At 43.0% G+C, this 17740-nt stretch overlaps 1 protein-coding gene across 1 annotated transcript in view; it reads right to left on the bottom strand.

Moving 5' to 3' along the window:
• The window catches only part of LOC149289306 (glutathione S-transferase C-terminal domain-containing protein-like), a 40566-nt gene that overhangs the window by 18333 nt on the left and 4493 nt on the right, over positions 1-17740 (bottom strand). Inside the window, exons 3-4 of the mRNA XM_089490720.1 lie at positions 12690-12941; positions 11544-11637 (exon numbers count right to left, since the gene is read on the bottom strand). Of these exons, the coding sequence (XP_089346846.1) occupies positions 11544-11637; positions 12690-12941 (346 nt within the window). The remainder of the gene's footprint in view (positions 1-11543; positions 11638-12689; positions 12942-17740) is intronic.

Below are 17740 nucleotides of genomic sequence, written 5' to 3'. Positions count from 1 at the left end.
GGGCAATGATGGAACATACAAGCTGTTTGGAGAGTGAATATGGCACAGATAAGCTGTTTGTGGAATTGACAAGCTGGAGCAAAGGTGGCACAAGTAGGCTGCTTAGGGGCACTGATAAGCTGCTTGAGGCAAAGGTGGCACTCACAAGCTGTTTGGGGGCAAAGGTGGCACTGTGAGACTTGTTGCTTGGTAGATTTGGGGTAATTTTTGCACACCTGTGGTTTCTAGTTACACCCCCAAGGAAATAATATGATGGCACAATAATTGAAGCTTCCCTTTTTGCTCTGTTTCTTTAACTGATGCCACTGTGATCTTTTGCAAACATCAAAAGCCATGATCCTGGCTGATAACTACAGTCTCCAGAGAATGGGAAGGCCATAGTTTCTTTCTTGCTACCCAGAGGCAACACAGTGGCAATATAATAGTATATATACACACACACACACATTTCACACATACATACATATTTATTTAAGTTCAACACTTAACCCAGTTTAAATAGTAGTACTTGTTTAAATAACTGAGGTATGGATGGCAATTAGGAGCTTCACCAACGACTTAGTTCCTTGTTGTTGATGTGCACACTGTGGTTAGTCCTGTCTGGTTTAGAAAACATGTCATTAAATTTCATTTGTAAGAACCAGTAACCATATTGCCAAGTACATGTCTGTACATGATTGTCTAGTTATATCTGTTTTTAGCACACAGAGCTTTGTTGCTAAGAAAGCCTAATTTAATTCGCCACAAACATGATTAATGCAGGAAAAAATATTTAATATTATAATTATAACAATACATACATAATTCTATTAGAAACACCTTACCTGTGCCACATAGTTCTCGTTTATTTTATTTTTTAGCCGGCAGGTGGACAATTACCATTTTATCACCTACTTATTCATCTTTCATTATAGCGATAGAGCACCGTCTGATATTAAAAATGAGGTCTATATGACACTAGTTTAAAGCTACCTGTTCTCGCAATCTGGTCCCTTGGATACAGAGAAAAAAAAAAATGAATGAAACACAGAACCGACAAGAATGTTATGAAATGTACATGCCAAGCTATAATTGGACATGAAGATTTTATACCAAACACTGAGCAGCGTGCACACTACTTCCATCAGCATAATGCTAGTGGTTATGTTTTGCACCATACCACTAGATAAGCTATCATTCCTTGGTGTAAATATTTTAGTTTATGCATTTTAGCAGAATATATGGATCAAAGATCCACCTCCTTAAACTGCATTTGCACCAAATCTATTGGTTGATGGTTTCAAATTTACTATAAATTTGGGTAATTCAGCTGGGGCTCACTGGGCATTCACAAAATAATATTTTTTTCTTAAATACTAAAAACCACCTTCTCACACACAACATTGTGTTGTTAAAAATATACAGTAACATAAGAAGGACATCACGTGTTGTTCATTTCAGAAAACAGCAATAGCCAGAGTTGATGGCTATTGTCAAATGTGCTCCTTTGCCTAGGCAGGTGATGCCTAAATCTCAGAGCTACTGAACTGAGGACAATAAAAGTTGCAGTCTAAAGAAAAACAGAAGCAATGTTCTTCTGTGTACTTCTAAAATTAGCATAGTTTAACCTTTAGTGTTGCTAGATATCCCCCGACATATTACTCACTGTGAAAAAAAACAATAATAATAAAAAAAACACTGAGATCGGAGAAGCACCACCTGCCTAAAATCTTAGTGTAGGATCTTGGGATCTCCTACAATTGTCTCAATTTCCCTGCACTGAAAGGGTTAAACAAAAGGTTATCATCAATAAACTTATAAATGCTTGCTAATGGAAAAAACTAACAAAGCTTTCTTTCAAAACTCTTGCTGACTGAGAAATAAAAGTTAAAGTAAAACACACCATATCAGAAGGCACAGGGAGGATTTATTTTATTGGGCTGCCCCTCCTTACCTGGAACATTCCTTAGGCAATAGAATGACAGATTTACAGCAAAACCTTTGTTTTTATCTGTCAAGTAATGTGCCGTGAAGATCTGCTTCTTATCATAATAATGTCAGTGTTTGCTGCCATTCTCAGTCATCTTCTCATGTACCTTTGCATTCATTTGACTTAAGATGTATGTTGGATTAGATAAACACTGGCAGTGGGCCAGATATATGTACATATGGCTTGTGAATGCAGTCATGGGCATCCGCGGGAGGGGGGGGTGTAAAAGGAGGCTTGCCCACCCCCGGATTTTCACTTGCCATTCTCCATGATCTCGCTGCCTCACGCTTGTTGGCTACCTATCTCGCTAGGGGGCCCCACAGCCCCAGAAACCACTTGCACCCATCTCCTTGTGCAGGTTCAAAATTGTTTAGAAAGGGTGCTAACTAATTGTGAACTGCCACAGGAAGACAGCAATGCAATGGGGTCACGTTATGTCACGTGATCCTGCAGAGAAACCGAGGTTGCAGACACATTGTGCAAGCACCGGTCCTAAATATGCAGAAGAGGTAAGAGGGCGCAAGGGCGAGAGTATGTATGTTTGTATTGATGAGCATGAATGTGTATAGGGGGGGCACAGACCAGCTGTTTGGGGGCAATGATGGTACAGGCAGACTCTTTGGAGGATTAGGGTGGCACTGATAAGCTGCTTGGGGTGAAGGCAGCACTCACAAGCTGTTTGGGGGGCAAAGATGGGACATGTTACTTGGTGAAGCTGGAGGGCCCTGGGGTCATTTCCGCACCAGGGCCCTTTGGTTTCTAGTTATGCCGCTGGTCACGCCTCCCCATCCCTGCACTTACGAGAATGCAATGATCCGTTGTCCTTACCACTTAACGGGATAATGACTATGCCCCTCCCTTTCATGACATGGTCAGAAAGTATGGCCATGGATACAGTGCTTTCCCTAAAAATAAATGGTATTCTTACAGTAACCAGACTGTCAGATCTATACTAATTAAGGCAAATATCTCAAGTACGCAATTCTCATCGAGGATGTCATGTCTATCCCAAAAGGAGCAGAAAGGGCTGGACTGGGTATTAAGGCAGGTGGTTGATAAATTAAGTTTGTATGGCAGCCTGCTTGATATATCTCAGTTTGCTGGTTTTGGGTCTACCCAAAATACCCTGTAATTAGCCTTTTGAGCCTTAAGTAGTCATTGGAATCGTTTGTATTCACTAAATTTAGAAAATAATAAATGTTCTTATTAAAACAAGCTTGTATTATTTTATTATTATTTTTTGATTTATATAGCACCATCAAATTCCGTAGCGCCGTACAATCGGTAGATAAGACATAACAAGTAGTATGTAACATAACAAATTGACTAAGAGAGACAACAGGCGAGGAGGGCCCTGCTCAAATGAGCTTACAGTCTAGAGGGATGTAGGGTGTATTACACAATAGGTAAAAGTGCCAGTATTTTATGTTTTCAGTGAATTAAAATCGCATTTTTTTAAATAAATTGTTTCCTTATATGCTCCCGCAGATCGACAGATAGGTAAATAATATAGGTTCTTTGAAAACTATTGGATCCTATCTATCATCTGATATCATGCATATTACATGCCAACATCAGTGGCGTAACAAAGAATGCCACCTCCCTCTACCCCGCAAGCTGGATCTAATACGCTGAGTCTTTAAACGTGTTATCAAAGATATTCAAATCTTGCTGACTTACCCCATAGGGCAAATATTATTTATGCTCTGTAACAAGATATTACAGACATCTCTTCCGCTACAAGAAGCAGTTATGCTCCCGCCTAAAGCACGAGTTATGATACTGCGCTGTGTAGTATGATGGCGCTATAAAGCAATAAAACAATCAATTTAGAAGGCTTTCATGAGCAAACCCCTTAAAAAATAAGGGAGGCAAGGTGTTGTGAAACACCGTCACAACTGCATTATATTCAAAAAAAGCCTAATGATTAAAAATATGAAAAGATTTCCAACAGCACGAAAACCACAGTCTAAACCAGGGGTGGGCAATTAATTTTCCCATGGGGCCACATGAGAAATTGGAATGGTTTTAGAGGGCCAGACCTCTACAAACTACAAACTCCGAAGCCTTGTCCATTTTGTTAACTTATGTGCTGTTTAATAAAGTTATTCAAGCCTACGTCATTGGTAGAGGTGCTTGAATAAGTAAGGCCTGAATAACTATTAGCACAGCACAGAAGTGAACAAAATGAACAAGGCTTCGGAGTGCATACCGTATTTTTCGCTCTATAAGACGCACCTGCTGATAAGACGCACCTAGATTTTAGAGGAGAAAAAAAAGGAAAAAATATTTTGAGCTAAAAAATGGGCTAAAATATTTATTACAATAACTGAATAAGCTATGAACACAGTAAGACACACACAGTAAGACACACACAGACACAGTAAGACACACACAGACACAGTGAGACACACACAGACACAGTGAGACACACACAGACACAGTAAGATACACACAGACACAGTGAGACACACACAGACACAGTAAGACACACACAGACACAGTGAGACACACACAGACACAGTAAGACACACAGACACAGTAAGACACACACAGACACAGTAAGACACACACAGACACAGTGAGACACACACAGACACAGTAAGACACACACAGACACAGTAAGACACACACAGACACAGTGAGACACACACAGACACAGTAAGACACACACAGACACAGTGAGACACACACAGACACAGTGAGACACACACAGACACAGTAAGACACACACAGACACAGTAAGACACACACAGACACAGTGAGACACACACAGACACAGTAAGATACACACACACACAGTAAGACACACACACACAAACACAGTAAGACACACACACACAGTAAGACCTCCCTCCCTAACCCCCCTTCTCAGTATCTCCCCTCTAACTCCCTAACCCCCCCTTCTCAGTATCTCCCCTCTAACTCCCTAACCCTCCTTCTCAGGATCTCCCCCCCCGCCCCGGTCACTTACCTTAAACTCCTGTGTTGGAAGCGTGAGGCGTTTGTCTCGGGTGCCGGCGCTTCACTGCTGATCGCCGGCGTCTGACGTCATATGCCGGCGCCCAGCGTAAAGCGCCGGCACCCGAGACAAACGCTTCCAACACAGGAGTTTAAGGTAAGTGACCGGGGCGGGGGGGGACACCGGACTCATTGGTGAGTCACCAGGACACTCTTTGCGGGCCGGTCCGAGCTATTCAGCGGGCCGGATGTGGCCCGCGGGCCGTGCTTTGCCCAGGTCTGGTCTAAACTGATCCTGCTGCCCCCTAGTGTTCTAGAACCACGGCCACAAGCAGTTTCACAACTTACAAAACAAACTATTCATGCAACACGACACTTTACTATCTTTCAGCTCAAAAAAAGTCATTAAAAAAAATAAATAAAAAATGTTTGCTGTTCTGTACCATTTGAGAATTACAGAATTCTGTACAAGTGGATTTGGCAAAAATGTTTCATGTCTATTTACAAACTCAATTGTAAATCTGAACCTTTAAAGGGCTACCATGTCTGGTACATAGGAGAAAATGCCACACAATGGGAGTAATGTACCGTATTTGCTCGATTATAAGACGACCCTGATTATAAGACGACCCCCCAAAATCTGAATATTAACTTAGGAAAAAAAGAAAAAGCCTGAATATAAGACGACCCCAAAGGAAAAAAGTTTTACCAGTAAATGTTAATTCATGTAAACTATTTTTTTTAATAAAAGCTATGATTGAGAAAAATATTTTTTTTGTTTTTATTTCTTGTATTTTCCAACCTGTCCCCCAGTTACGCACATCTGCCCCCAGGCTTGCCACTCCAATATGGCACTGTGGCCCATGATATGCCTTTTAACCCTCTATATGCCACTGTGCCCCATGGTATGCCTTTTGACCCCCTATGTGCCACTCTGCCTCCAGAAATGCCTTATACCCCTATATGCCACTCTGCCTCCAGAAATGCCTTATACCCCTATATCCCATTCTGGCATTTAGGGGGTTAAAATGCATATTATGGGGCAGAGTGGCATATAGGTGTATAAGGCATTTCAGGAGGCAGAGTGCTCTATTAAATGCCCCCTTAACGCCACTCCAGAAATGCCCTATGCCCCCATTTAACACACACACACACACACACACACACACACACCCTATACCCCCATTTAACTAACACACACACACACACACACACACACTCTCCCCTCCCCTCCCCTCTCAGCCCTCTCTTACCGGTGCTTCCAGCCGGGGCAGCGGGTTGACGTCGCCTTCTGCTGCAGCCGGAAGGAGGTGGAGTTGGCAGCGGGGGTTTGTATCCGTCCGTCGCGTATACTTTCCCCGGCTGTCAGAGATCAGAGTTCCCCACACCGGTGCGGGGAACTCTGATCTCTGACAGTCGGGGAAGGTTTGCGCGACGGACGCAGACAACCCCCGCTGCTAGCCACACCTCCTTCCGGCTGCAGCGGACGTTGTCTACGCGGATCGCGTAGACGTCAACCCGCTGCCCCGGCAATACAGCAGGAAGCACCGGTAAGTGTGTGTATGATGGGGGGGGGGGGTGAGACAGGAGGATCCAGGTCCCCTGCAGCGGTGCGGGGGATCTGGATCTTAGTCTCCTAATCAGACTCTATTTGAGGTCTGATTAGAAGACGACCCCGATTAGAAGACGAGGGGTATTTTTCAGAGCATTTGCTCTGAAAAAAACCTTGTCTTATAATCGAGCAAATACGGTATATCTTTAAAAAGGTCATCATCACCATAGCAACTAATGGACTGTTTCTGCTGATTAATGCATTCCAGTGGCTGATAATGTGACAGGACTGCTTCTCCAGCCTTTACACCATAATTCATCTTTATACATAATCTCATTTTTTTTTGGTACAATTTGTCCATTTTAGCTGGAGTCCCACTAACTGGATAAGGCCAGTAAGAACACTTCATTAACCCTCAACCCACCTGAGGCATACCATCCACATTTTCGCTTGAACCAAGGATGCATTTGTGGGACGTATAGTTTCACATGTGTACATATCAAGCTGAGCATTCTCAAAAGTCTTTGTTTTCTATAATGGTTTACTACTATAAAGTAAATCATTTCATCAAAACAGAATTTGAAGGCATTTAAGAACCATTTGGCCCGCCTAGTGTGCTCAAAACACCGCACCCGTCTCCCCATGCACTGTATGTTCTAATCACTCTGCTCATCTACACATCCGCAATACTTACATCTAATACAATCTATGACACATTGTAATACATCCTTGTCAGAAAGCCTTGAGCAAAGAAGTGGTTCTAGACATTAGCACTGCGTCTTGAAACAAACCACCATGTCTTCCAAATTACTTACTTGTATTACTAAATAATATATCGTAAGGGCCAATGGCCAGTGCCCTCCACACCTTCTGGGTCTTTGTAATTATATTTGTTATTGTCTTCATAAACCATTGTACATCACAGCTGAATCTGTTGGCGCTATGGATATAAAATGACTACACAATTTTCTATTTTGAATATATTGCTCACATGAGACACATTGACAATGAGTATGGACTACATTATGCCAACAAGCAACTCTCAATAGATGACTTGTCTAGAATGGTTTCACATCTTAAGCTGAAATGCAGTGGAAATCTTATCTTATTGTAAGCAACCCAGGTTTTACAAAACTTTCTTGTTCTCTTAATGCCATCAGAATGGATGCTTTTAAGAAAGAAAACACTGTTTCTGTGATGAGGGATTTCATTTCTTGTGAGGTGCGTATTCTTTACTCAACCATGTGATCCGTCTCAACCCCCCTTCTAAATTCCTCTTTAAGCTACGATGAAAAGTCTGAGCCTTAGAAGGAGGATCCCGTGCCAACAGAAAGGAAACGCATCTGCCAAGAAGGGTTCATTAGAATTCAGCTTGTCCCAATAATCACTCAGCAGCCCAGTCAATAACCTGTGAGTTCACAGCTTTACAAGGGATTAACACATACAGAAGTGGTTTACGCAGGTCAAAGACATAAGCATGTCCCTGTAGGCCTGCTTGAAACGGAAGCTTTTAAACTCAGCTGTCTTTGTCAGGATATATACGCAGGTGCAGTTTAGAAATTCCGAACAAGGGGTTAACGCTGTAAGCATTCGCCTTGTATTTCAATATACCAGTGACTGGTTACGTACAGCCGTTCAAACTTTTGAGGTCACTTTCTAGCTGTGTAACATAATAGCAAAGGGGTTGTCTAATGATCAATTTGCCACATGGATTAGCCAACACAACTTGCCATTTGAAAGCATGAGTAGTGGCTGCTGATAAAGAGCCTCTGCACGCCTATGTGCAGACACAGACATGTATACCAAGACAAGCCCTGCGAGCTGCCACACTACCACCGTGGGGTCACGCAATGTCGCCTCCTCCTGAAAGTTAGAGAGGTAAAAAGGTAAGTCCAGGTGGCGGGACTTGCCTCTGTCTCCAAACTCCTTCTATTGAGGACGGATTGGAGGAAGATCCATGATCTCCCCAATCGGACCTGATCCTCCAGCAGATCTGTCCTCTAGGCCTACAGGCATCGCCAGCCTTTGTTACTGTTGCACAAAGAAAGAAGGGATATATGAGCACGCTGCTGTTAGTTCTGTGACATTTTAAAATTTTGACCAATTAAAGCTAAACTCAATTGTTCTTAAATGTTTCTCACATCAGTTTTTTTTTATTACTAGTATAACATTAAGATGTTTTTTCTTCTTCTTCTTCTTCATCGTTAACCTAGATTACTGTATACAGCACTTTCATCGCCAAAAAAAAAAAATCATGTTTATATGCAACTTTCCCTTTAATAAACTTTTCCCTTTAATAAAATGTAACAAGAGTCCGCCTATTACATATCGCTGAACACTGAAGTAGAGGACTGCATTGGGAGGCGGGGTCCCGCCAAAAAACTTGCGGGAGCGGGCGGTCTTGCTGGGGTTGCGGGCGGGAGCGGGCGGTCAGGCTCTGTACCTGCGGGTCCCGGTAATCCTGCGCAGTCCGGCAAGGCTGTCTTCTCGCTGCTCCATAACAATGTCTCCTATGTGACATCACTTCCTGTGACTCCGCCTTGTTCCTGCGGAGCACGAGAATAGACACTGTGAGGGAACAACTTGCGGGACTGCGCAGGAAATCAGGTAAGAAGGCGGGCGTGATTGGCCACAAATGTGGCGGGAGCGGGCGGGATTGGCCACAGATGTGGCGGGAGCGGAACACCCACATTGCGGGAGCGGTATTAAAAACAGCGGGAGCGGGATTAAAAAAGCAGTCCCGCGCAGGGCTCTACACTGAAGCAGACGTCCATTTTTAAAAGGCATGGGGGGTGAGTGCTGCTACATTAGACACACGTTGGGAGACAAAATTATATGATAACATACAGGCAAAAACATAAGTATTGTGTAGGGTATGCAGGGTTTGGAGCGTAGCGCAGTGAGACACCAGATATGTGATAGAGTCAAAACAGGCAATATCAGGAATATCAGCAAGTTTATTCCACAGAATAGAAAAAGGCATAAACTGTACCGTGTAGCAATCCTGAGGTCAAGGGTAGGTGAAGTGTAGCAAAGTCCATTAAGCAAGCCGAGATCAAGGGTAGGAGAGGTATATCAAAGTCCAATAACAAGCCGAGATCAAAAGTCCAGTAAATCCAGTAAAGAGGTAACAGCATACAGGTTTCAACACAGGTATCAGCAAAACGGGTAGGTAGAGACTTGAACAATCAAGTAATGAGGCCTAGAAGCTGTGGGTTTAAATAGCCCTCTAGAAATCAGCTCCTCCCCACCAATAACAGAGACCCCTCCCCTCCTCAGTATGTACAATGGAGTAGTGACTGTCCATCACTACTCGTCCCGCCCCTGACCAGGAGTAATTCATTATTGGAGACGCCGGCCACGCCTCCCCGCCATCACTCCACGTGTGGCGTTTCTCCTGTGCGGCATTCGCCGCACTGGAGTCCGGGGATGCGGCCTACCGTAGGCCGCAGTAGGCCGCGACCGCGTGGCTCGCGGTCGCGTACAACGGGGCCGCGTGGTGCGCGGACGAAGTCCCGGGCGTCCCGCGACTCCACCATCGGATGGAGACCTGTGCTGCCGACGGGGGAGTGAGGTAGGACCCTGACATATTGTTTAAAAGTATTGTAGCTGGTTTAATAGCGATGAACAAAAAGTAAAGTGATTGAGTTTCTTTCCAATAAAAAGTATATGACCTGGCTTGTGTGTAAGCTCTCGTGTTTTAGTATGGCTAGAAATGCAAATTGATTAATTATTTTTCTTAAGAAAGGCAAGTATATAAGAAAAAATAGATTTTAGTAAAAGCAGTAAATATGTAAAGAATTTAAATGGCTTGGCAGTCAGAATATTGAAAAAGGTAGATTCCTTTGCTATGAAGATAAGTGATATAATTGACTTGCTCATTACTTCTTAGCTACACAATAGCAGGTTGTTTCAGACTACAAATACAATCCTTTTTCTCAGAAAAGCAAACCAGCGTATGTAACAATGTACATTAAAAGCATTTAATTTATTTGACAGGCACTGTACAAGTTAACAATAATGTAGTATGACTATATCACTATAAAAAAAGCACGAAAATAGCAACCCTACGCGAAAGAACGGGAAACCGCACAAAAGACCGCGAACCGAGAGAGGGCACAAAAGACCGAGAACCGAGAGGAAAAGACCGGGAAAAGAAGAGAGGGCGCAAAAGAGCGGGAAAAGAAGAGAGGGTGCAAAAGAACGGGAAACGAGAGAGGGCGCAAAAGAACGGGAAACGAGAGAGGGCGCAAAAGAACGGGAAACAAGAGAAAGAACTGGAAACGAGAGAGGGCGCAAAAGAACAGGAAACGAGAGAAATAACGGGAAACGAGAGAGGGCGCAAAAGAACGGGAAACGAGAGAGGGCGCAAAAGAACAGGAAACGAGAGAAAGAACGGGAAACGAGAGAGAGAACAAGAAAGAATGGGGAACGAGAGAGAAAAAATAGATTTTAGTAAAAGCAGTAAATATGTAAAGAATTTAAATGGCTTGGCCGTCAGAACATTGAAAAAGGTAGATTCCTTCGCTATGAAGATAAGTGATATAATTGACTTGCTCATTACTTCTTAGCTACACAAATAGCAGGTTGTTTTAGACTACAAATACAATCCTTTTTCTCAGAAAAGCAAACCAGCGTATGTAACAATGTACATTAAAAGCATTTAATTTATTTGACAGGCACTGTACAAGTTAACAATAATGTAGTATGACTATATCACTATAAAAAAGCACGAAAATAGCAACCCTACGCAAAAGAGCGGGAAACGAGAGAGGGCGCAAAAGAGCGGGAAACGAGAGAGGGCGCAAAAGAGCGGGAAACGAGAGAAAGAACTGGAAACGAGAGAGGGCGCAAAAGAGCGGGAAACGAGAGAGGGCGCAAAAGAGCGGGAAACGAGAGAAAGAACTGGAAACGAGAGAGGGCGCAAAAGAACAGGAAACGAGAGAAAGAACGGGAAACAAGAGAGAGAACAAGAAAGAACGGGGAACGAGAGAGAGCGAGAAAGAGGCAAACAGATTTTCAATGACAGGCACATGTGCTAACACTAATATTAAAACCCACCTTCAGCAGGACTTGCTGCAGCTGGAAGACTTTCCCAATCTATAGTCCAAGATAGGTGCGGGTGACTCGAAAATTGAGCTTCAATACCATGATTCTGCAAGAAAGGTTTAGAAGTGAAAAATGTTTATTAAGCCTCACTACTTTTAAGACCACAATTGAGAGAAACCTAGGGTCTGTAATTAAAAATATAGATTAAATAGGGTTACTGGAAACCAGTATGATTCATACTTTATCATTAAGATCATACAGTGTGAATCAGTATGATATTAGTCAGAGATTAAAAAGCGAAGCTGTGTCAAAGAAACCAGCTAGCTACTTAACAATATTTAATCCATAGAACAGCAAAATAACATCCAACCTACAGCAGCCTATGGTTATTCTTCCCCAAGTGATTTCTTTAGGTGCCCTGTCACCTACAATTTTTTAAAGGTATTTCTTATAACGCATTTCAAGCATACTGCTACGGGCAATTTCCTAATTTCTGCACCGGTTGTAAAATACGTTACAGAAATTTAAGCAATTTTGGCATAAAAAATAGTCAATTTGAGTGAAGATGATGGCTATGGGATTTAAGAATTAATCATTCTTGGGTAATAAAATCAAATGCTCATCTCTGGTAATCAAACACAGGTTACTTGTTAAAACACAGAACGGCCCGATCTGTTCAGTAAATATTCAAAAATAAGCTAAGCATTGAGATATTTGGGTTAAGCAGTCTAACCGCTACGTTCCCAAACGGTTTCCAAAATGAACAGAATATAATAATCCTGGCATTTTGCTTTTCAGTTTGTTTTCTCCTTGTTTTATCAGAGATCTGCAGCCTGTTAACAGAACTTCCACTTACCAACATGTCCTGCAGTAACAAAATAACAAAATCAGCCAGCCAAACCTATCTGATACAAACATGTATTTATATTTTTGTTAAGTTTGTTTTACTGGGTTTCAAACATCAGCCAAGTAACACAGAGACACACAGACACACAACACGGAATGCAGAACCCCACATTGTTTCATTAGCGGCTAGTTGGAAGCTGGAAAAGAGTTGCAGGGTTTACTTAGGTATATTTTTGAATGCTACAAAACATTTTTTCAGTGTCTTGAAAATGTTTATGTTCACTTTAGTCGAAAAAAAAATAAAATTCTTACCTTCAGCTTTGTCATGGTTGGCCTTGGACCTCCTATAAAGGCTGAGTCGGGTGTCTCAAGGTCCCGAGTTTCTGCTTTGGGAGGCGCAGGCTGCGGTTCTTGATGTGAACTTCTATCAGGAAAGTTTAAAAAATGTATACTACACATACCAGCTGCAGCTCTAATGCCAGGTACCTGCTGTACCCGCTCGTACCAACCAATGATAAGGGGAAGCTTGGTTACTATTTCTTCTGATATTTTGTGAAGAGAAACCTAAAATGAAACGAAATATATATATTTCATAAGCATATGCATAGCATTTCTTACTCCTGTATAGCATACACAGCACTGTTTGAGGAGAAAGGAGTATGCCCCAATCGCATACTGTGCAGGAAAAAATACGATAAAATACGTCTGCAGATTTTATCACTCAGCCCATTACTTTTTACCTTGGAAATAATAACTTTAGAACTGCTCTAGGGCTGCAACTAACGATTATTTTCATAATCGATTAGTTGGCCGATTATTTTTTCGATTAATCGATTAATCGGATAAAAAAAATGAATGTACATTTTTCATTTATTTAAAATAATTTAATAAACAAATGATGTTAAATAAAAACAGCAGAATAAACTGATAAAATGCATTTCTTGTCTTTATTTCCCAACCAGCCCCCCCAATTTATGCACATTTGAGCACAGGCTTGCCACGCTGCCTCCCAGACATGCCACTCCACGCTGCCTCCCACATATATCACTCCACGCTGCCTCCCACATATACCGCTCCACGCTGCCTCCCACATATACCGCTCCACGCTGCCTCCCACATATACCGCTCCACGCTGCCTCCCACATGTGCCACTCCACGCTGCCTCCCACATGTGCCACTCCACGCTGCCTCCCACATGTGCCACTCCACGCTGCCTCCCACATGTGCCACTCCACGCTGCCTCCCACATGTGCCACTCCACGCTGCCTCCCACATGTGCCACTCCACGCTGCCTCCCACATGTGCCACTCCACGCTGCCTCCCACATATTCCACTCCACTCTACCCCAACATATGCCACTGTGCCTGATACGCCTTATACCCCCTGATACACCACTCCATCCTCCCCAGACATGCCACACTGCCTCCCAGACATGCCACGCTGCCCTCCCCACATATGCCTTATATATCGTATATGCCTTATACCCCCAGATATGTCAACTCCATCCTCCCCAGATATGCCTTATACCCAGGGGCGTAACTAGACGCCTCAGGGCCCGGGTGCGAGAATCTGTTAAGGGCCCCCCCAACCCCCTCACCCCCCCAAAAAAACATGATTTTTACCCAACAATTATTTTTCAACTAATTCAACAAATTCAATTTACATATTGAATCATATCTGTAAAAAAATCAAAGAAAAAGGGGCGCATGTACAAAGGGCATAATCCAGGGGTGTCCAAGTTTTTTCTGCAGTGGGCCACTTCATCAGAATTGTATACGTGCGCGGGCCGCACTCATTTTTCACTGTGACAAAAAATATGGCCTTTAATAAAATATGCAGATTAAAATAAAGTAAAATGACACAAAACCTTTACTCTTCCTCTCACTGATTTCTGGGCCTTGAAAGTTTTGCGACTACAAATTCAGGATTCCCTAGATTTATTCTAGGGATGAACTAAAATGAAAATTCTGGACCAAAACATTCAGGGTTCACTTAGCCAAAACCGAAAATGACCCCCACCTTTAAAAATAATAATAAAAACTCACATGTTTAATAAAAGTAGGTAACACACAATTGGACAAAATTAGCAATATGACTTGGCATGATAGGAGTGTGATTGCTAACAGCAATCACACTCCTATCATACCCAGGCAACCAGTAAATGCTGGTACCTAGGCATGATGGGACTGTGCTCGCTGTGATTGCTGTTAGCAATCACACTCCTATCATGCCAAGTCAGCCAATACACGCTGGTACAGGATGGCTGTAAGTGATGTGCAGACCCCATACTGCTGGCAGCATCAATACACAAGGGGGGCAGCTAGCCAGGTTTCAGCATGTACTGGCTGACTTGGCATGATAGGAGTGTGATTGCTAACAGCAATCACAGTCCTATCATGCCAAGTCAGCCAGTACATGCTGGTACAGGGTGGCTGTAAGTGCAGACCCCATACTGCTGGCAGCATCACTACACAAGGGGGGCAGCTGGCCAGGTTTCAGCATGTACTGGCTGACTTGGCATGATAGGAGTGTGATTGCTAACAGCAATCACAGTCCCATCATGCCTAGGTTCCAGCACTTACACATCCATCCAGTAAATGCTGGAACCTAGGCATTATGGGACTGTGATTGCTGTTAGCAATCACACTCCTATCATGCCAAGTCAGCCAGTACATGCTGGTACAGGGTGGCTGTAAGTGCAGACCCCATACTGCTGGCAACATCACTACACAAGGGGGGCAGCTGGCCAGGTTTCAGCATGTACTGGCTGACTTGGCATGATAGGAGTGTGATTGCTAACAGCAATCACAGTCCCATCATGCCTAGGTTCCAGCACTTACACATCCATGCTATCACACACACACACACACACTCATTTATTCATATAATCATTAATTCACAGATTCATTCCCTCAATCACACACACTCATTCAAACACCCTCCCCACCCCCTTACCTGCACTGCATCTCCCTTCGATGCCGCTCACAGACTTCAGCAGGGGGCGCGGCCTCCCTCTGCCTTCTCTGCTAAAGCACAGAGGAAGTAGGATGTCACGTGAACTCCGCTTCCTCTGTGCTGTCCAGAAGACCCTCCCACAAGTAAGTAGCAGGGCTTGAGGTGCGGCTCGTGTAAGATCGGTTGCCCTGGCTGCCGATCTTACGCGGGCCGCACCTCGAGGTCTCGCGGGCCGCATTTGGCCCGCGGGCCGCATGTTGGACGCCCCTGTCTTATTTAAAAAAAAAAAACTTAAAAAAGATTTCGGGCGGCCCATTGGCTTGGGCCCCCCTGCCGCCGGGGCCCGGTCGCAGTCGCGACCCCTGCGACCCCGGTAGATCCGCCACTGCTTATACCCCCCAGATATCTCAGAGTCACAGACCCGTTCACAGCACACTGACACCATACTTTTATAAATAAGTACTGGGTTAATCTTCACTGCCCCCAGGATTTAGATTCCCCTTAGTCTGCCCCCCTTTACCTCTAACTGCACCTTAAGTTAACTTTATTAAATTAACCCTCAGTCCTCATCATTAAATTAAAACTAAACACCCCATTAACCATAACTACCCCTAAATTAACTCTAAACACCCCATCAAACACAACTACCCTAAATTAACCCTAAACACCCCATTAACCACAGCATCCCCTAAATTAACCCTAAAGACCCCCATCAACCACAACAGCCCCTAAATTAACCCTAAACACCCCATTAACCACAACTGCCTCAAATTAACCCCAAACACCCCATTAACCACAGCTGCTCCTATATTAACCCTAAACACCCCGTTAACCATAACTGCCCCTAAATTAACCCTAAACACCCCATTAACCATAGCTGCCCCTAAATTAACCCTAAACACCGCATTAACCATAGCTGCCCCTAAACACCCCATTAACCATAACTTACCATAACTGCCCCTAAATTAAACCCCACCTCCCCTAACTTTCAGCAGCCCAAATATTAATTTTATACTTACAGTTAGATGAGTGTCACAGCCATGTGGTTCTGGCCTTCTGGGAGAAGGAAGGGGGCGGGGCCAGTTGTCACAGTGATTACAGGGAGGGGCTGGTAAGTAGGAGCTGCTGCTGTGAGTCACTGAAACGGTTTATATAATGAGGCGTTTGCTCTGAAAAAACCCTCATTTTATAATCGATAAAAATCGATTCAACTAATCGATAATGAAATTCGTTGGCAACGATTTTCATTATCGATTATTATCAATTTTATCGATTAGTTTTTGCAGCCCTAAACTGCTCCCATAATCCAACACATCCAAATTTTAAATACATATCTGCTCATCTCTATTTATTTTTCCTATCATCTCAAAGACTAACTGGGTCCAGTCTCACTCCATTCCCAAGTTGCAGGTAAAGGAACAAGTTCACAAAAACCCAGGAGTCCAGAAGCATGTATCAGTTTACATCTAGCCCTGCAAATGCTAGAACTGGTCCTATGTGTGCTTCTTCCATAAGGAGTAAATTTGCTTAATCAATTCAAAAAGACAGGTGCCTGGAACATCACAATTCAGATGATTTCAGATTCACAAAAAGCCCAGACTATCTGGTACTGACAGTGGGTGACAGCGAGTGCATAGTTTACGTCAAGTTTAACATTTGATATCATAAGCTGCCAAATATAAGAAAAGAGAAATGGTGTCATCGGTAATTATGGAGCCTCTCAGTCTGTACCACCCTTGCTTTCAAGTCACCCGGAGGCATGTCTACCCATGTTCCTGGAAGATAAACTAGTTAAATCAGATTGATCACGTGCATCTTGTAAGCGGATACTGTTGAGAAATGTAGATGCTGGAATGAAGGGATCATGCTATCATTATTCCTTCAGCAAACGGGAAACCAGGACCTTCCGGATGTTTATTCAAGATATCATCTTGATAGGTATCTAATATGCAATTACTGCATGTCTACTAATCAGACGCACCTAACTAAAATAACAAGATATAAGGAAATTAGTGTTATCAAATGACCCACCCATAACAAACAAATCTTCAAATATGTGTAGCATAGAGAAGCAGATAAAAATCTAGATTCTGATTCCAGACAAGAGCCAATGACCTCCTCTATTCAATCCTTCCATTATCTAAGACTTGCTTTATTTTCCGCATTATGTTTAAGAAGAATTGCTGTTGTCCTATGTTGACGTAATTATGGATGTACCTAAGCATCCCCCAATCACTTCTTCCCGTTAACAGATAAACAAAAGCTGCCCTTAAAGATTTCACCATCTAATGTGAAATTGCAACTATTTGTAAAGGTGTGTTTTAACTTTTTTTTTTTTAAGAAAACAAAAGACAGAAGTATAAATACATTTGCTAGATACAAATCAGCAGGGGAGTGATCAGAGATTT

This window comes from Sceloporus occidentalis, unplaced genomic scaffold, assembly GCF_023333645.1.
Source record: "Sceloporus occidentalis isolate IW3139 unplaced genomic scaffold, rSceOcc1.0.p SCAF_46, whole genome shotgun sequence".
Lineage (NCBI taxonomy): Eukaryota > Metazoa > Chordata > Lepidosauria > Squamata > Phrynosomatidae > Sceloporus > Sceloporus occidentalis.
This window is presented reverse-complemented; position numbering and strand designations above follow the sequence as displayed.